At 43.6% G+C, this 21,296-nt stretch overlaps 1 protein-coding gene across 1 annotated transcript in view; it reads right to left on the reverse strand.

Moving 5' to 3' along the window:
- The window catches only part of HHAT (hedgehog acyltransferase), a 258,988-nt gene that overhangs the window by 45,341 nt on the left and 192,351 nt on the right, over positions 1-21,296 (reverse strand). Inside the window, exon 11 of the mRNA XM_012781705.2 lies at positions 641-785. Within this exon, the coding sequence (XP_012637159.2) occupies positions 641-785 (145 nt within the window). The remainder of the gene's footprint in view (positions 1-640; positions 786-21,296) is intronic.

Raw genomic sequence — 21,296 nt, forward strand, 5'->3', positions numbered from 1 at the left:
TATCTTAGTCTGTTTTATGTTGCTTATAACAGAGTACCTGAAACTGGGTCACTGATAAAGAAAAGGAATTTATTCCTTACAGTTTTGGAGGATGAGAAGTCCAGGGTTGTGGGGACTGCATCTATGGAGGGCCTTCTTCTTGCAAAGCCACCAGTTCCACCCCATGCTAACCCACAAATCCATTCACCCATTAACAATACATGGATTAATCCATTCATGATGGTCCAGCCCTTATGATCCAGTCACCTCTTAAAAGCCCCACCTCTCTCAATATGGCTAGTCGGGGATTAAAAGTTTCAACATGAGTTTTGTAGAGGTCTCAAACCATAGCAGTAGGGAAGTTTAAGAAAGATTCAATTAGTGGAAAAGTAACTTAGTAGAGGGCAATGCAGAATTTGGGAGAGTAAGGACAGCACATTGTGTTAAACAAGCAGCATATGCGGTAGATAATGCGGCACATCGAAAACAGGGGACACTTAATGTCATAGCTGAACACAGGAAACTGTTCCTGACTGGCATGTCCAGAGTTCACACACCATGAACTTGACTACGAATGACTTCTCCAGATCCCATCCACGATGCCAACTGCATGCGTGTAGAACAAGAAACGGACCGAAAACAGCACCATCAGGAAACTTACCCTGCACGAAGATCCTATTCCAGTAGGTCTTCCCCACTTGATTGCCCCCAAGGAACACCAGGTTGGACAGGATCAGAATCGAGGTGGAACAAGACGCGAGGGCAGCGTGCAGTCGCCGGCGGACTCCCGGAGAAAGGTGTCGGGCCTGCCAGGAAAATAGCAAGAAGGTGTGTCATCATCGCAAGGATGCGAGAGTAGGGCTCAGACGTCATCGAGCTCTGTCACCAGCCCAGGATGCTCCCCCCCACCCCACCCCCCGAGCCTGAGCCAGGTCATTATTTAGACAGCTCTCAACACTTCTATGCCTGCAAACACGTTCAATTCTGGTCTAAGTTAAAGAAGGGACACGGCCCGAGTTGTTTCTTCCTCTTGCCAAAATGGGCTTCTCTCTGACGAGTGTAACATGAGCACTGAAGCTAGGTAGGATTTAGAAGCCTGCCTGCCCCCGTCTCCACTTGTTTTCTGCATGTAAATATCTAGGTGCAAGAATCTGAAACTGCTCTCCACAGTGACTAGTATACAGGGCTCCACAGAAAGAGCTCAGAGGGAGCTTTCGGCCAGTGCACTTGACCCTGGGAAGCCGACCACGCTGGAAACCTGACGCTCTAGTCAGAGGAATCTCCTGACAAAGGTGCAGGACGATCCGTGCGAGCCAAGCCCGCTGCGGGAATCAGACCCCAGGACCTCCTCCCACCCCCAGCACCCGGCAATGCCCTGGAACAGCAGCGCATCAAAGTGCCTGAAAGACTCGAGGCTGGAGAGAAGGTTCCAGCAACCGTGATAAAGAATTCTGCTCATCCCTTCTAGCTCTGCCTTATACTTTTTCTTCCCCCTTTCCCCCAGGGATTCCATAAAGCACACAAAGCCTTTATTCCCCAGCGTGGGCTACGCTGGTGGCCCTGCCTGAGGGAGGTCACCGCGCTGTGTCTGCAGTGTGTGAGCCCCACCAGCAGGTGGTCCTTGGGGACAGGCATAGCGCAACAGCCAGCCGTGCAGAGTCCCGGGTTTCTGACAGATACCTGAGCCTAATCCGATGATACAGAAAGGAAAGCGAAAGGGCCAGGCGCAGTGGCTCACGCCTGTAATCCTAGCACGCTCGGAGGCCAAGGCAGGAGGATCGCTTGAGCTCAGGAGTTCGAGACCAGCCTGAGCAAGAGTGAGACCCCGTCTGTACTAGCGATAGAAAGAAATTAGCCAAACAACTCAAAATAGAAAAAAATTAGCCAGGCACGGTGGCACATGCCTGTAGTCCCAGCTACGTGGGAGGCTGAGGCAGGAGGATCACTTGAGCCCTGGAGTTTGAGGTTGCTGTGAGCAAGGCTGATGCCACGGCACTCACTCTAGCCTGGGCAACGCAGTGAGACTTTGTCTCAAAAGAAAGAAAGGAAAGCAAGCAAAGGGTCTGAACATCCTCTGGAAACCTAAGCTCTCTGGGTCACGTGCATCAGCTGTGCTCCGATGGCAATTAGAATTCCGAATGAATGACTCAGTGGCAGTGGCCAGTGCGGGTCACAGCAGGTTAAGCTGGAGGTGAGTCTCCAGTGGGTGGCCCTGCTGTGGGTCTTCTGTGGCTGCTCCATAAGTAGTCAGTGTCCTCTTGATCTAGAGAAACACACTCCTGAGCCCTCCCCTCCCCCACCAGCCCTGGGGTCTGCCCTGTCGGCTCATGTCTCACCGCTACCAAGCATCACCTCCCCACCGCGGTTCCTGCGGCATCACTTTGAGCTTTAGCGTGGCCTTCTCTTGGACGAGCTGTGCCGAGTCCTGGACTGATCGAGGTGTCAGTCTGCACACGATTGGTCCAGAAAGCTCTCCAGGGACGCAGACATGTCCCTGCTTAGAGGCCACCAGGCAAGACAACCTCTAGTCTCGCCCCTGCTCTACGAGGCTAAGAGCACGCACAGGAGGAAGCTGTCAGACAAGACCAGGTACGAGGCAACTACACGGTATGAAAACTGGTAACGAGAGAGAAATGGGGCCGAAGCAGGCTCGATACTCAGCGCTCTTCTCCTCGGAGACGAAGGGGACGTTAATCTACCGGTTTCTGCATTCTAAAGCACAGGAAGGGACGTTCTGGGTATTACTGACTCAATTAGCAGTAACTGGAGAGGCAGGGTGAGAGGAAGCTGGGAGAGAGGAGGAAAAGGTCCAGAATAATAAATCAAGAAAATGCAAATTGTCTTAATTGGCAAAAATGTGTCCATATAATTCTCTCCAGGTACAGGGGCTCCCAGTAACACAACTGATCTCTAAGGGACCCGACGAGTAAGACACTCCTCCACGTCTGCTCTAACTGCAATCGGTCTCCCCCAGCCTCACACCCTGAGAGGGGGACACAAAGGCCCCGTGTGAGCTCTCCTTTATTAATGTCACCTATGGAGAGTGCACAGAGCTTGCTTAAGCTCAAAGTGGTTCTCCTTTTACAGGCAGTGATTATACAAGTATTGAACAATCAACAGAGAGACAGTGAGAGAAGACGACCCTCTTTCCACGGGGTTGCTGGGCAGGGGTGGGCTGTCACTGGTACAGGGACAGGGCCACACTGGAGCAGTGGGCAGAGCAAGGGAGGGGACAGGTAACTGAGTCCTGGTGGCACAGGGCTTGCCCCCTGCCAGTCCCCAGGCCCTGGTTCCTGCAGATCTCCCTTTGATTCTGTGACTTTCCCAGTATCTCTCCCAGCTACACGATTCAATAAATACCTATTTCTACTTAAAAAAAAAAAAAAAAAAAGTCAAAGGCCAACTGTGACGGAGCCTCTGATCTCAGAGATAGGAAGGGGGGAATCTGACATCTGGAATGACTGACTGCAATTGAAGTTTTGGAAATAGTGTATTTTTTTTTTCAAAAAAGCGGGAATATTAAAGGCACAGACTGGTAGACTCAATAAACTATTTTAAAAGATTTAAAGTTGAAATCAAGATGCTCGCAGGCAATTCCTGAATATCCTTCAGGGTGAGTGGATGGGAGACAAAATAGATGATCAAGAAAATCCCCAAATCTAATTTTAACTAATAGTCGCATCCTTTGACAAAACCAGCTGTGCCAACAGGCATCGCAATGAACAGAGTGCCGCTCCTTCTTGTCATGAATCCACAGAAGGACAGAATCATGGGCCACAAGGAAAGAAGAAGAGGGCCTGTCTGGATAATCTGCAAAAGGATAATAATTAACAGCAAAGGGGATGTGACCCACCTCTCCTCTTCAGGTTCCCTGACACACTACAGAAAGTGACAGTTTTGACATTAGGGGTCTCCCTCTACCTTGGGCACCAGCTGGCCTCAGCCACTGGTTCACAGGAATTCTAGAGATAAGAAGCACACTGAGAGGTCCGGGAGGAAAAATGCCACATGAGCAAGGCTGGTGGCTACAGTCCCTTGTGCCAGCCAACTCCATCAGGACATCTGACTTTCGGAATCTCTAGGGCCACAGGGCCAAAGTCCCCACTTTAAATGCTCCAGTCCATTCGCCCACTGTCCTCAGCTGTCTTAAGCAATGGCTCCTGTGGTCCTTCACACCCAGCATACAGGCCACCCACCCACCCCACAGCTCAGCTACTTGAAAATCCCCTCGCCAAGAGGACTCATATTGATGAATTGTAATCTAAATGGGGAAATGTCAGAGTACAGCCATCAGGCCTGAAGGTGAGAATTGCCAACTTGATCAGATAAGGCAGTAATGGACAAACAGAATCTGATTTTCATTAACCCTTTGCACTCGGATGTTGAGTGTGGATAATGTCAAGTGGATAATGAGAAAAAAAGCAAGCGAGTGCAAAGGGTTAACACAAATTTATCAGGACAAAAAACTCTGGGCCGGGTGCAATGTCTCACACCCATAATCCCAGCATTCTGGGAGGCTGAGGCAGGAGGATCGCTTGAGCCCAGGAGTCTGAGGCTGCTGTGAGCTAGGCTGACGCCATGGCACTCTAGCCCAGGAAACAGAGTGAGACTCTGTCTCAAAAACAAAAACAAAACAAAGAAAGAATTGCCATGTTTCTAGGCAGGGGTGACCAGCTCTCCCCAGGGTCCCTGCCTTGCATGACAGAGGGGTGGGCTGGGGCAGTCCCCTCCCGTGTGAATGCCAACACAACCCGCTCTTTGGGACTGAGGGCCTGGACACAGCAAGTCCCTCAGATCACCCAGAGCACAGGCGGACCTGCAATGCCTCTGTCCGAGCAAGCCGCCTCTGACCCAAGAAACAGAGGTGGGACGCGGGGATGCTTTAACGACACTTGGAAGTGGCTTGAAACTTCCCTCTAAGACGCTGGCGTCCAAAGGTGAAGAACGTCATCCCACACACCAAGGAACCCTTATTTTTTCCCGGACACCCAGTGCGATTCCACCAACTAACCTTAGAGCTGCACCAAACTCTGCCAACCTAGTCTGTGACAGCAGGTTTGCCACACCTGCTGTGAGGTATGTGGTGGCTCCTTGTGTTTATTCCTATCTCCATGGCAACTCCTCCATCTTTTCCAGTCAGCATCGTGGGCCTGGGAAGTCCAGGACTGGCTGGGGCAGAAAGCCGGGCCGGGGGTCGTGGGCCACGGAATCTGGGTCAGCAGCGAGGCCGGAACACAGGCGGGGCAGGGAGGCAGATGGCGCCGCGCGCTGGGGGCTGCCGGGCTCATGGGCCCTGCGCGCAAGTCCACACAGGGCTGCGTGCGGGGCGGAGACGGAGGAGGGGACGTGCTGCACAGCTGGGGCAGCAGATGGCTGGAGGAATGGCTGCTGGGGACTGTGACAAAGGCTTGGCAAGTGGGACCTGCTGCTGCCTATTTTTAAGTGGGGGAGAAGCTAAAAACAGAAACTCGGTGGGTTTGAGCAGCTGGACACGGTTCTTCCATATCATCCCTGAAGTTGTTCGTTTTCTAACACAAATGCTAACCGGAGGGTAAAGCCGGCTGGCGGGGCCAGGGAGAGAAACAATGGGTGAACACCCCACAGGCCAAAAAGATGAGGCCAAAGACAACAAAAGAAACAATTATAACTCTTGAGAGAAGAATGGTCAGGATGAGACACTCAAGGTCAAGGGGACTCAGAGTCCAAAGTCACTGCAGAGCCCCTGTCCCATCTCTGCACCAACCTGTACGATATGCTCCCTTGCCCACCGGCTCAAAACACGTTGGCCATTAGCAGGCAAAAGTCTGTGTTTTGTCACTTTCCCCTCTCTCTCACGTTCCTACCTAAAGCACGGTAGGTTCCTAAAGGGTGGGGCAGGGCTGGTTCTTCACCATGCATCACCCAGAACCCAGGCATGCTCCGCGTGAGCTCAGTAATTATGCAACACCCATCACTCTCTCGGCCCTAAACAAGCTACAGGCTCTCCTGAGTTCCTCAGTGTTCCATCCCATCCTACACCCAAGCCAAATGAATAAACGAGAACACTCAGAAAGCAATACCTCCCCTTCCTTAAGTGTACAGAGCTTTCAACAACATCCGGTCAATGCAATTACATTTTCCAATCTCTGTTTGCACCGAGATCTAAGCAATGTATGCTCCTAAGAGAGAATCAAATAGCTGCAGTGGTGAAGGCAAAGCCAATTTTGCTAAGCTCGACATGCTACCTCTAAACTACTCCGTGGTTTAGATGCCCAGCTTAGTTAAAAACTGTGGAGGCCATGATTTAGCATCTAAACCCATGTAGTGTATGAAGGAGCTTAAGACTACTTTCAAATAACTAAGGAAGCAACTAGCTCTCAGTTTAGTCAGAGAATTTAAGCTATGTTTTAGGTGCCTGGGGGTCCTGCTGAAAGTTCTGGAACGACCAACAGTACTGCCTCACCCTGTGTTCTGATTTTTCCACTGCCACGGCTCCACCTCCATTCTGCATGGCTCTGCTCAGGATTTTGCAGAAGGCTCTATTCGACTGACATGTCATACTCTGGCCTTTCTCCCTCCAGTTCATCGAGCACCTTACATCTCTACCCTGCAAAATACTCTGTTTCTTCATTGCTCGCAGACTAAAATCCAAAAGGGGAAGGTGCTCTCAGTCGCATCCCATTTCACTTTCCAGTCTTAACTCCCACCACTCTTCACCAACGACTCAGCTCTATTCACTGTCCCCCAAACGTGGGGCACACTTCCACACCTCCGCCTCCGCATGGGCTGTACCTAGAACGTGTCCTCCGCACTCTTTCTTCAAGCCCCAGCTCAGTGTCACCTCAGGAGAGCAACAGCTTTGGGCCAGCCCAACGCGGGTTCAAGCTTTGACCTTCCACTCTTTATCTGTGTTGCCCAGAACACACGGAGGCTTTTTATGTACCTAGTTCACAGCTGATATTTGATAAATGTAGGTCCCCCTAAACCTGGTACAGTCAATCGCCCCATTTCTGTGTTCCTATGACCCTTGGGATAGACAGTATCAATCTTTATGTTTTAGATAACTACGTTTGGGATGCAAAAAATTCACTGTGTGAGTTTTACCTATATTGTAAAGCAGATAAAAATTATTCGTATCTTCCAAATGAACTAGAAGAGCAGAGAGATTAAGGAACTGACCCCAGGTTATATACCGGTAAATACAGTGCAGGGATTCACACACATTTCTCTCACTCAGTATCTTCATGCTCCCTACATGACCCAACTTGGTATCTGTGTGTGGCAGTGTGTATTTTTCTCTAGACTGGAACCTCAATATCCTCCTATCTTGAGTGCCAGATACAAAGTAGATTTTCAATAAATGTTTATTCAACAAATACTTCATGGATGTGTTCTGCTAACAACGGTTGGGTGATACTCACCAAGCATCAATGGCAGCTCAGTGTTCTCAAGCACACGTGTCTTACAATGACAGCGGACCTTTAAAAAGTAACCAGGATCCACAGTTACAGGAGGAGGTTTAGCATACCTCCCCAGAAAGTGATACCTAACCAACCAGAAGAAAATAAAATACCTGAATAACAATTAGTAGACCCAAGGGGCAGGGGTGTTGGGGAGATGTTGGTTGGTAAAAGAATTCAAAATTTCAGCTAGTTAAGAGGAATAAGTTGAAAAGATCTATTATACAATATGGTGACTATGGTTAATGGCAATATATCCTATTCTTGAAAAATTACTAAGAGAGTAGACTTTAAGTGTTGTCACCACAGAAAATAAGTTATGTGAGATAAGGAATATGTTAACTAGCTCAATTTTGCCATTCCACAAGGTATACATATTTTAAAATATTTTAAATAATAAACATATAATTTTTATGTTTTAATTTAAAAACTTTTAAAGAAAAAAATAGACTAAGCATCCAAACTGGAAAGAAAAAAGTAAAATTACTTCTGTTCACAGATAACATGATCTTATATGTAGAAAACCTCAAAGATTCTACAAAAAAATTCATTAAAACTGATAAACAAATTCAGCAAAGTTTCAGGATAAAAAATCAATGTGCAAAAATCAGTTGTATTTCTATATGTTAACAATGAACAATCTGAAAAAGAAATTAAGAAAACAACTCTATTTATAATAGCATCAAAAAAAAAAAACAAACACCTAGGAATAAACTTATACAAGGAGGCAAAAGACTTGTACACTGAAAGTACAAAACACTGCTTAAAGATTACATAAGTAAATAGACATCCCTCGTTCATGAATTGGAAGGCTTAGTTTTCTAAAGATTCAATGTAATCCCTATCAAAATCCCAGTAGCATTCTCTGCAGAAATAGAAAAACCCATCCTAAAATTCATATGAGATCTCAAGAGACTCTGAATAGCCAAAATAATATTGAAAAATAAGGAAGTTGAAAGATGCAAACTTCCTGATTTCAAAACTTGCTACAAAGCTACAATAATCAAAACAATATGGTACTGACATAAAGACAGCTATATAGACTTATGGAATAGAATAGAGAGCCCCAAAATAAACTTTCATATGTGGTTAAATGATTTTCAACAAGAGTGGCAAGAGCATTTAACAAGGAAAGGAAAGTTTTTTCAACAAATAGTTCTGGAAAACCTGGATACCCACATGCAAAAGAATGACCCTTACCTTACACCACATATAAAAATTAACTCAAAATGGTTCAAAGAAGAATTAAAACTATAAAACTCTTAAAAGATAACATAGAGGAAAGCTTCATGATGTTGAAGGTGGCAATGATTTCTAGGATATGACACCAAAAGCATAGGACCAAAGTAAAAATAGATAAACTAGACTTCACCAAAGTAAAGCATATGTGCATCAACAGACACTATCAACAGAATGAAAAGGCAACCGGAGAATGGGAGAAAATGTTTGCAATCACATATCACTAAGGGATTAATAACCAGAATATATAAAGAACTCCCACAATTCAACAACCCACTAAAAAATGGACAAAAGACTTGAACAGTTATCCAAAAAAGATATACAAATGATCAATAAGCAGATGGAAAAATGCTCAACATCACTAATCATAAGGAAATGCAAATCCAAACCATGAGCTATCACTTTACATCTTCTAAGATGCCTACAATTTAAAAAAAGAAAAACAGAATAACAAGTGTGGGTGATGACTTGGTAGAACTGGAAACCTTGGGCATTGCTGGTAAGATTTAAAATGGTGCAGCCACTGTGGAAACTGTCTAGCAGTTCCCCAAAAAATTCAACACAAAATTGCCATATATGACTCAGCAATTCCACTTGTAAGTATATACCCCAAAGAACTGAAAGCGGGCACAAAAGCAGATATCTGTATGTCAATGTACACAGCAGCATTATTCACAATAGGTAAAAGGTACAAGCAATCCAAATGTCTACTCACAGAAGAATGGATAAATAAAATGTGACCTATACATATAATGGAATATTAGCTTTAAAAAGGAAGGAAATTCTGACATGTGCTACAACATGGATGAATCTTGAAGACATTGTGCTTACTGAAATAAGCCAGACACAAAAGGACAAATACTCTATGATTCCACTTATATGAGATACCTAGAACAGTCAAACTCAGAGACAGAAAGTAGAACAGTGATTACCAGAGACTGGAAGGAGGAGGTAAAATGAGGAGCTATTGTTTGGTAGGTACAGTTTCAGATTGGGATAATGAAATAGTTCTGGAGATTGATTGTGGTGATGGATACATAACATGAATGTACTTAATGCTCCTGAATTGTACACTTAAAATCATAAATTATATGCTATATATATTTTATCACAATGAAGAAATAAGTGAATAAGCTTTGTCTAATAGATAGATATATAGAACAGTGAACAGATGCAATTTCCAAACACCTGTGGACAATAATTAAACTGAAAATGAATGAAGCCAAGAAAGGAGCCTAAACAAATTCTAGAAAGTTATCATGAATGCTATGCTCACTGATAACACTGCAATAAAATACAAAATGAACAAAAATGTGCAAAAATTAAAACACCATTAAATTTTTTAAAATTTCATTCTATCAAACCACAAGTTTTTATTTAAGGAACAGTAAAATAGGTAAACTTTAGCAATTATAATCAATTAATAAGGCAAATTATACAGCAGTATATTTTTAAACGTAACTGAAAAAGAAATTATCTAGAAAATATAAATAACCTAAAATTTTAAATAAAACTAGTAAGCCTGAAAAAAACATAACCATAGCAAAATTAAATTAGTGGTCAAAGCTCTATGCTGAAAGAAAATTCAGCCAAATGATTTTAATGGGCAAATTCTACCAGATGGTCAAGGAACAAATAATTCACATTTCACAGAAACTGTTTTAGAAGGTAGAAAACCATAAGAATCTTTCATTCCTTTCATGACATTAACATAACCCTGGCATCAAAGTCGTAAAAAGCTAACACAAGAAAAGAAAAGCAGAAACTAACCTTTCTCCCACTCACTGCCTCAAAAACTACAAATTAAATGGCAGCAAATCGAGTATCAGAGCGATTTAAAAATTCTCTCAATTAAGATTTATCTCAGGAATGTAAAGATGATTCAGTATTAAATAGAAACATTAGAAAATCCATGTCATTCATGGCATTAAATAATTAAAGGAGAATAATCTTATGATCACTCAACAGATGCCAGTAAAGCATTAAGTAAAACTGTACACTCATTCATGATTTTTAAAAATTGCTACCGACTAGAAAAAGAGAAAGCTTCTTTAAGTTGAAAAAGACGTATGCCAAAACCCAGAGCAAGCATTCCCACAAGCTTCAAGAAAAAGACATTTTCTCCTATTATCCAAAACTATAGTAAAGAAACTGGTCAGTACAAAGAGACCACTAAGCGCAGTAAGAGTTACAATTTTTGGCAAGGACAAAACTGTCATCATTTGTGAGTGACATAACCATTGATATAGAAAATTCAAAAGAAAGAACTGACAAATCACTAGTGCTAACGAAAGAGTTAAACAACATAGATGCAAAATGGTCAACTAAAACCAAAAACCAATACATTTCCTATATAATATAGCAATAATCCAAAAAGAAGTACAAAAGACTTCTAAGAAGAAATGATAAAACTTTATCTAAGAACCTAAAAGAAGACTTGAATAAATAATGTTTTCTATGGGTTCATTGGCGGTGTCTCCTCCAAAATTCATGTGGAAATTTATCCCCCACTGTGGAGGCATTAAGAGATGGGGCCATTAGGGGAGTGATTATTAATTCATGACAGCTCCACCCTCATACATGGATTAGGGCTCTTACAAAACAGGCTTGTTGGAGTGGGTTTGCTCTCTCTGGCCCTCTGCTCTTCTTCCTCTCCCCACAAGACGACATATCATTTGCCCCTTCCGGAGGATGCAGTGACAAGATGCTATCTTGGAAAGAGAGACAGGACCCTAACCAAACCTGCCAGTGCCTCGATCTTGGACTCCAGGACTATGAGAAACAAATTTCTGTTCTTGATAAATTACTCTGCCTCAGGTATTTGCTTATAGCAGCACAAATGGACTAAGACAATGTTAACTCTACCCAAGTCAAGCTACAATTCAATGCAAATCTAATACAGTCCAATAAAAATACCAAAGGGAGTTTTGGGGAATTTCATCAGTCCTAAGATTTACATGCAAGAGTCAACATACAAAAATGGCCAATGCAATTTTGAAAAAGAACCAAAAGAGGTGGGGGCTTTACCAGGAATCAAGATATATTAATAATAGAAAACTCTAGTAAACAAATATATAATATAAATGACCAACATAACCAATATAATTAACCAACCTAGATCAATACAGCAGAATAAATAGCCCAAAAATGAACCCATGTATATTTAGATATTTACTATATACGAAAGGTGATCTTTCATATCAGTGGAGAAAGGACACCACATTCAATGAAACAATTTTAAAATGTAAAAACCATTCTTAGCTTCGGGCCATACAAAAAGAAACAGTGGACCAGATATGGCTGATGGGCCTTCGTTTGCCAATTCCTGCCCTATTCCATTCTTGGTAACTGCCCCAAAGAAACACATATGTACAAGGAAGCTTGAATTTTCATCTTCACTGCAGATGCATTTACAAAAGAAAAAAACAGCAGGAAGATGGCTAAATCATGATGTATCCATACCATGCCTGATTATGCAGATCTACATACACTATCACAAAAGCATCTTCATAAAACATCAGCAAGGAAGAAAAGAAGTGCAAATTTTAGAATATATATATATTTCTTAAACCACATACACACACAGAGTAGTAAAGGTATGGAAGACTATATTCAAAACTGATGATGGTTACCTCTCTTAGGGAGGAAAGGAGCAGGGTGTGTTTGTTGGGGTATGGGTATCTAAGAGGACTTTAGTCTTGTCTACACACACATACACACACACATTTTAAAGAGTATATGGTCATGAATGACTTTGTAAGTTAAAAGAAGAGGGAAAAAAACCAGGGATACCTAGGAATCTTTTCACTAAATGATATTAGACCCTGGGTCACCTCCCCTGAGCACAGAGTCCAGGCACATGGCACCGGGGGCCTCTGTCTCCAGACAACATTGAGGTTCCTTGGTACTACTAAACAAGCCTGGGATGTGACAGCAACGGCCTCAGCTATATCCCATTCAAGCACAAAAACAACTGCTTAGGGCAAGGCCTGCTATTTAAGCAAACTTGGTATTTTAAACTCTGAAACTGAGAAATGGATACAGCATTTCAAAATGATTCACCAAGTGGCAGCACAGAAAACTCTTTTAGGGACATCCATTTAAACATAGTAGGTTAAGTATCTCTGCTCCCTTCTAAAACCCCATTAAAATGAGAGTAAACATTTGAGAAAGGTATATATCCACAGACCAGGGATGGAAGAGAAGAGAATATCAAGGGAGAAACGTCAACCCATTTTTATAAAATGGAGCAGGTGGAGAAATTGGCAGATTTGAGGTATCTGAATACTAGATGCCAAAGAGAAGAAAGGCATTCATATACCAAACTCCCATAAGGCCCAGGTATAGAGGCACCATATACCACAGATGGGAAGAAAATCAGGGAGCTTGGTTAAAAAATCCGGGTAATAAGTGTGTAGACCCTCCCCAGATTTCCCCCCTCTTCTAACCCCCATGATGAAGGGTTTTTTTCTCCCCATGGATAAATTGCATCAGAGTGACTCTAAACTTAGAGACAAGGTGACATTTCAGTATATCAAAGATATTTGCATTAAAGCTTCTAGAGAGAAAAACAGATCACATACAAAAATTAAAATGACCTATAATCCCAGCACTTTGCAAAGCTGAGGTTTGAGGATCATTTGAGTCCAGGAGTTCAAGGTTACAGTGAGCTATGATTGCACCACTGCACTTGCAAGTCTGTTACTTAAAAAAAAAAAAGAGAGAGAGAGACAACAGTAAAGACAAATGCTAGAAGACAAACATCTTGAAAATTCTCAGGAGAAATTACTTTTCAACCTGAAATCCAGTGTCAAGTCAAGTGTGAGGGTAAAATAAGACATTTTTGGAAATACAAAGTCTAAAAAAAAATTTACCGCCCATGATCCTTTTCTAAGAAAGCTACTAAAGTATGTGCTTAAACAAATCAAAGAGGAAAAGAAATAAGGAGACCTGGGGCAAAAGAAGTATACATTAATAGTATAGCAAAGAAGAGAAGGAAAGTGCCAGGACACAGCTGAATAGCAGTTCTGAAGAGCAGGGATCCAAGTGGGAAAGGAGGGTGGGAAAGGAGGAGTAGAATCCAAGAGAGATTTTCCAGGAAAAGAAGATAATTCACAGGTTACCAGATACATAACTGACCAAGTGGAAAACTATCTAAGGGGCTTTTTCAGTTCTATTGGAGGGTTTGGAAAGAAGTGGTGATAGTAAACTAATCAAATAAAAAAAGACAAGGCAATTCTTACCCGTAGTGGGGGAAACACTTGCACAAGAAAGGAAACATATTTATTTTAAATGGTTTGGCAGTGAGCCACACTCACCATGGTGATCATACTGTAAACACTGCATGCTGAGTTAACCAAAACAGAGTTAGCATTATATTAGGTGAAGAAATAGGGAGAAGGTCTAAGAAGCTCAAACCTCATGTAGAAAGCAGTTGATATTATAATTTTATAATTCATATAAGGAAATAACTAAGTGTATGCTTTAGAAAGATGAAGGTAAATATCTCAAACAACTAAGAGAATGGAAAGTTGTTGCTGCAGGGGAAAAGGACACAGGGGTGGGAGGGATGAAGGCTGCTCTTTATTTTAATGAAGCTTTGTGAGAACACTTGTTTTTTGAACCATGTACGTATATGACTTAAACTTTCTGGGTTTCAATTTCTCTCACAGTAAAACAGGGCATTGATAATACTTACCTATAAGGCTACTGTTAAAATCACAGGAGATGATGTGGCAAAACTGCCTTCATGAACGTTCCCACTTCATCTGGACCGATTTTTCCAGAATAGTTATTCCATAAACGGTTGGGTGGAGCCACAATTAAAAGCCAAGTTGTCCAAGAACAGAGGGCTGGAATGCCCATCAATCTAATGTCCAATATGCAGCAACAAAGACACGTGAAGTGAAGGGGTGACCTAAGTGGGCAGGGTTTACACCAAGGAAAATCCAGGACGCTTGGAATGGATCATGTATGACTGGGTTTGATTCCTTCCCGAATTTAACTAGCCATGTGTTCTTAGATAAATCACTTTACCTTCCCCTGTTCTCCAGTTTCCTCATCTGTAAAATCGAAAGTAGTAACACCTGCTTGGAAGGGTTGCTGCAATGGATAAATACAACACCATAAATGAGAGATCCTTGCATGGTCTCTGGTACAGTTTCCTCTTTGGCAAAAGATAGAAGCTACCGCAGGCCCACGTTGGCGTGCTCCTGAGAATGACAACTTCAACTTTCCATTTCTAACATAAATCAAGCATCTAGGATCAGCAAAGCCTCCCAAGGATGAGTTCACCCTGCCTGCCTCTCTCTGGAACCTTTAACTCAACAAAAATGTATATTTACTATAGCAAAGGTTCAAACTATAAATAAGCAAAAACAAGAAAATAGGGGTCACAAATAATCCCACCAGTAAGAGCCAACCACCATTAACATTTTAGCTTATAACCTTTCATACACTTATCTGTATTGTATTTGTAAATAAGTTTTTATTACAGTGTAGCTATTATCCTTCATTTTCACCTAATATGTCAAAAACCTATTTCCTCACAATAAAACTATTTTAACAGCATCACTTTTGATAGCTGCACAGTTGGTTTGATGGAGGTACTGAACCTAAAAGGAGTTCCTACAAGGTTAGAACCTAAAAGATAATACTCCTTCCTGCCACCCTTCTAAGGATAGTCAGTGGCCTTCCGGCGCTTACCCCAGCCTGTTAGGTGAAATCACAGGGTCGACATCAGAAGAAAAAGCAAGATCCAACTGAAATTGCGTGTTTCAATACATGTCAGTAATCACAAGCACACTGATACCCACCCAGTTCGTCTCAAATGAGGCCAGCAGCTGCTCGATGGGCTTTTTAAAGCAGAGTTTATTTCTAGCTCTTGGGAGGAATGTGAGATACTTTAGAAGAATTTTATTTTGGAAGTCCTACACGTCTCTGCCTTCTCAGAGCCTTAAAAAAATGAACACAGACATGCACATACACATGCCACACATATACAATCACAGCATACGTACACATATAAATACACACTGTGAGGGTATATTGCACTGAGCACAGGCAAATTATTTTGGGAATAAACAAGGCGGCTAATTTTTCTTACGTTGATAGCAGGAACACTGGAAACCCAAGCTCTCCCACCAACAGATTAGATTTTAGGGAGAGAAAGAGACCCATATTTGGAAACACACATCCAAATTTCCAGCATGTACATAAGATTTTTTTTTTTTTTTTGCTTTTTTCCTAAGTTCATCTATATGCAAAGCTGCTAGGACTGTGATTAGAGCAACCACCATTCATCTGTGTTGCATAAGCATAAATCAGAGATGCACAGATAAAGAATCCATTAATAATTTTTATAAGCCACATAGAAAAGCCAGTTCCATTCAACCATTTACATGCAAGCCACGGATCTCAACTTTGGTTCAGTCCCCTTTCCCCAGACTAACACTTCCCAGGTGAGAGTGTGTGCTGTGCCTTTAGCAGGAAGAAGGGATTAGAGCGACACAATAGCAGCAGATGACGAGAGTGGGACACCTGCCTTACTCCAGCCGAAACTGAGCAGACGAGAAAAGGCGACACAAGCCCGAGAACTGGCCAGTCCTGGTGGCCATCGGTCCGGGAATAACCAAAGTAGACTCCATTTCAAACCCTTCTCTCTGGAAGATAGCAGACTCACCGATGCAAGTTGAAAAGAACCTTTGAAACACTGCCATACTACACATATTATGTGAACTAAAGATGGAATTATTTCTAGAATTCTACCTCTTAGAGCAGAGAGTATAACCGGGGAATTGCACAGTCCGTCTCCTGCATCGTTAATGACCCACAGGAGCGGGGGGCAATGCGGGTGGGGTGCCAACGGGTCATAATCTGCCAAGGAACACACTGTTCGTAACAACGTGCATCGCGTTTTCCAGACAGAGAGGCCCAGGTGAGCGCTAACAAGCCGGCACAACAGGCTAATTTGACGTGTGGGATTAATATGTTAATTTAATGCTCCCCTCTCTGGTTAAGCGGCTTGCACTTCTACATTTCTAAGCATGGTGTTCAAATCCTTTTACACGGGGACCATTTGGACTCTCTGACCTCCTTTCCCTGCCTTTGTCACATCGGGCTTCCTGACGCGAGCACAGCGTGCTCGTTCCCGACTGCAGGCTGTGTGCGCGCCACTCCGCTGGCCTGGCACGCCTGTCTTCTCCTCCCTCCTGACTCAGCCAAATCCCACCCGTGATTCTTCAGGGTCCTACCCACATGCTCAGCTCCTTGATGACCCATTCCCAAGAGCTTAGCTCACGGTGACCACCACACCCCTGTGAGCATCCGCTGCCTCGGTGCCCCACTCTGGTCACCCTGCACGTAACGCCTTACACAGCTCTGCAACTGGCTTGCACACGTCTTGCCTCCCAGCTGCATCACAAGCTCTCTTCAATCGCTGTTAGCGTGGGGGCATGGAGACGCCACCATCCTCTAGCCTCACCTCACTTGATTCCTGAATAGCATCATCACCCATGACGATTCGCCCCTTCCATGAAATACCCTCTTTTCTTGGTTTCCAAGAAATCACCCTCTAGATTTTCCTCCCAATTCCCAGCCCCTCCCCTTCTTCCCCATCCAGCTTCCAATTCAACAAATTGATGTTCCCCAATTTCATTCCTGGCTGCCTTTCTCTCCTCTTTCCATGCACTCTCTAAAGCAGGGGTCCTCAAACTTTTTAAACAGGGGGTCAAGTTCACTGTCCCTCAGACCGTTGGAGGGCCGTTGGAGAGTGGGGGGGGCGCACATTCCACGCATGCGCACTGTGGGCCTGGGACCAGTCGGCTGCTAAGCAGGACAGGCAGCGGTGGCAAAAACACCCGGCGGGCCGGATAAATGTCCTCGGCAGGCCGCATGTGGCCGGTGGGCCGTAGTTTGAGGACACCTGCTCTAAAGGGTCTCAGACATTCTCCTGGCTCTAAAATATCACTAATGTGCTCCCAATGTCTCTCTCTAGCCTGGACCTTTCTTCTGAGCGTTGCCCAGGAACGCGAGGCTAATTAGCATTTGATGATGTGTATAAAGACAAGTTCATTTGTCCTACAAATTACTCAGCTCTTCGCAGTGAGAGAAGTTCTCACTCCATGGTTTTATTGCCTCTTCAATCCAAAGCAGCCATCAGGAAGACGATCGTCTTTATAGAAAGCCAGGCAAGATACCGTCATTCATGGGGAAACTGACTTATTACCGACTGTACAATTACACACCGACAGACCACTATGCCATCTACACAGAAGCACTGAAGGAAGATGCCAAGAAAGGGGGAAAAAAAAAACAGGAAGGAGGAATCATATCTTACTCAGTTTAGAGTTTTCTAGTCCTCTACAAAGTGTTATGTCAGCCACATAAGATGCTCAGAAAAAAATTTTTTTCCCTAGAAGAACAAATTAAGAAATAAAGGACCCACTTGACCATGCCTAAGGGGCCCAGTCTAGGAAGGGTACCAATCTGGAGAACACGGCTTAGGTACAGTAAGTGCTGGATCTCTATTTGTTAAAAGAAATCCAAGTGGCAGAAGAACGGGAGGCCACGAGCCATTATCACACAGGACAACTCTTCTCAGACCAGTTTGCTGTATCTTCCCGCAGAGAGTTAGCTGGGGCTTTCACCACTGACTCAACAAGGAGAAAGTTTTCCAATTATTTCAACTGATGCGTTCGCCTTGCCATTTGGCGAGTTAGGATTCCACAGATCTAAGTAACCACAGTCTCCATCATGTCGACCATTTTATAATTGACCATGCTTTTAAATCGGCTGATTCCTCAAAGCTCGTTGGATTTCTCTACCTCTATCTTCAAAATCAAACTGATCAACATAGCCAATAAACAGAATGAACAACGCCACAGAGCTGCGGCCTCGGGGTTCTGACACCCCAGGACATCCAACTCCTCCTGGGGCCATCGTGCCAACCTCAGCGGTTTCCACTGGAGGCACCTTTCCTCAATTAAGTCTATAAATAGAAATTTTACTGCTTCCAAGAGGATATAAATCAGTTCGGCAGGACACTCTTGGGGCAAAGATGAGGGGACAAGGGCTGGGAGAGGAGGACAAATTTAAATTATTCACTGCAATGGGAATCAGGACTGGGGGTGGATAAACTGCTTGAGATCCAGACTCTCCTTGCATAGCACCATCACCGACGCCCAGCCTGAAGGTGCCTTCCTTCAAAGGAGTGATCAAATCTAGAAGTGACGTCGCTCTACTGCTGCTTCAAAATGTTTCCACTTATTAAAAGATTTCAGTGCCGAACACAAATCCTGGCTCCCCTGGAGAGTACTTGGAGACAGAAAAAGCGTGTTGCTTTGGCAGTAACTCCCCGACATCCACCCAGCTCGGGTGCTTTGTGCAAATGCCTTTTGTCAGCTTCCTACAGCTCTGTGCCTCTCGGTGAGTCACAACCAATAATCCACCCCAACCCCAGCCCCCAAAGCAGCAGGGTACCAGGAAGGCTAATCCTCTCCTAGCCCTTTTTCTTTCCTAAATATGCGTATTTCGTGCACTGAGCTTTTGCTACCACTAGACCTTTGAGTATCTACGCTGCTGCAAAATAAAATAATCTCCCAGTACAATGTTCAATAATTCTCAGCCTTAGTGAGTTCTTCCAGTATCCAAGCTAAAGTCTTCGTGCCGCTGCACAAGCCTATTTCCTCTTCTACTCCTCTCAGTGAAGTTAGAATCTCATTAGCACTGTGCTAAATCCAACAGAAGAGAACATATATGTGGTGCCCAAAATAAACAATCAAATGAGACCTGAGTTAGGAGGGTCAGGGGAGGGTCCCCAGACAAGGTATCACTCGAGCTGAAATCTCAAGGGTGTGCAGGGGTGGGGGTGGGGAAGGAGTCAGAGCCTCCCAGGAGGTGGAAGCATGCATGTGGGGAGGTGAGGCTGGAGGGGCCAGGTAGGTAATGGACAGAGGTGAGGGGGGAGGGGCAGGGACAGCCACCAAGATAAAGATCGGCAGGGCCCCTTAAGTCACCTGATATATTGCAGACTTGGTTCCAAGAGGATGGGAGCCACTACAGGATTCTAAAGAAAGCAACGTGGGTAGGCTTTTTATTGACAAACACCACTCAGCACCCATGAGGACAATGAATTCAAACAGGAAAGAGTAGAAGCAGGGGACTCGTTAGAAGCTATCTCTGGCGGACCAGGCAGAACGTGACAGCAGCTGGGATTAGGGTGATTCCAGGAGAGGATGGAAACAACCAGAAAAAAAAATTCAAGATCTCCTTGGGAGGTAGAATGTGCAGCATACGCAGATGAACCTGAGGCAGAAGGAGATACAAAGATTAACTTAGCGGTTTGGGCCTTGAGTAATGAGAGATGGTGGTGGCGTTTGTGGAAATACAATGACAGCCGGAATGACTGAAAATGGGGGTTCACGAGTTCAGTATTACACGTGCTAAGTCCGAGACACCTGTGAGGCATCCAAGGAAAGAGATTCAGCAGCTGGTTAGATACAGCAGGTGCCACACCGCTAATGAAGATCATTTTAAATAAAAGCAGAATCAAACATACCACATTCTTTTAATGTTTTCTAGAAAGAGGGTGTATTCTAGAGAAGCACTGTTCAAAATGGTAGCCACTAGCCACATGGAAGCTACTTGGATTTAAATTAAAATTTTTAAAAAATTCAGTGTGCAGTGGCACCTGCCACATTTCAAGTGTTCAGTGTGCTAGTGGCTACTGTGTCGGACAGTGTAATGGACATTTCTACAATCACAGGATTTTCCATCAGACAGCCCTGTCCCAGAAGATCAGACGGCTTCCTCTTTATAACGCTCAGCTCTGACTAGTCTTCTGGTGAGGGTTCAACTGTCAGACTTCCAACACCAAGAAACAGAATCCTACTACTTCAGCTTTGGGGTTGAAGATGATGATATGGAGAAAGAAGGTATGATAATCGTTGTTATTCGGATATCTATTTAAAAAAAAAAAAAAGATAAAATTTGGACCAAAAGTAACAAACTATGGGCTACCTAGCACAGCTAGGCTACTCCTTGAACATCTTAGATTTTTTAAATTTATTGGCAGCATAAGCTATGGCTCAAAGGCCCCAGCACGCTGCTTAACATGAAATTCAAGGTTCACGTTAGACCCTTCAAGAAAGGACACGGACATGTGTTACAAGGCTTCAGACTGGCCTGAAAAGAACCCTCTTGGCTTTCAAGTCGTCAGCTTTGGTTTTTAGGCATTGGGGAAGGGTGTTCAGACTGGAGAATGAAGATTAAAACCTTTATGATATCACAGTTTTTGGTTTTATTGTGTGTTACATAGCCACAGCTTTCATTGAAATACCATTTCTTTTAGAATTCACTGACATTTCTTTCCTGCTGATTGCTGGGTACTACTGCTGAATACAATATTTATCTTTTAACACCCATGAGCATATTTAAATTCCCTCAGATGTGATATTTGGCTATGTGGTTTCTATCAGTTTTTATTGAAATAATCGTCCACTTGCACTATTGGCTATCTTTATAAAAACACATGCAAATGTGTTCTGTTTCAGTGGGTTTTTTAAAAAAAAAAATGTATCTGCTTTAGTTGGTACTGGGTGGAATTTAGCCACATTAATCACTTTTCCAGTAAATTTTCTG

This window comes from Microcebus murinus, chromosome 23 (genome assembly GCF_040939455.1).
Source record: "Microcebus murinus isolate Inina chromosome 23, M.murinus_Inina_mat1.0, whole genome shotgun sequence".
NCBI lineage: Eukaryota > Metazoa > Chordata > Mammalia > Primates > Cheirogaleidae > Microcebus > Microcebus murinus.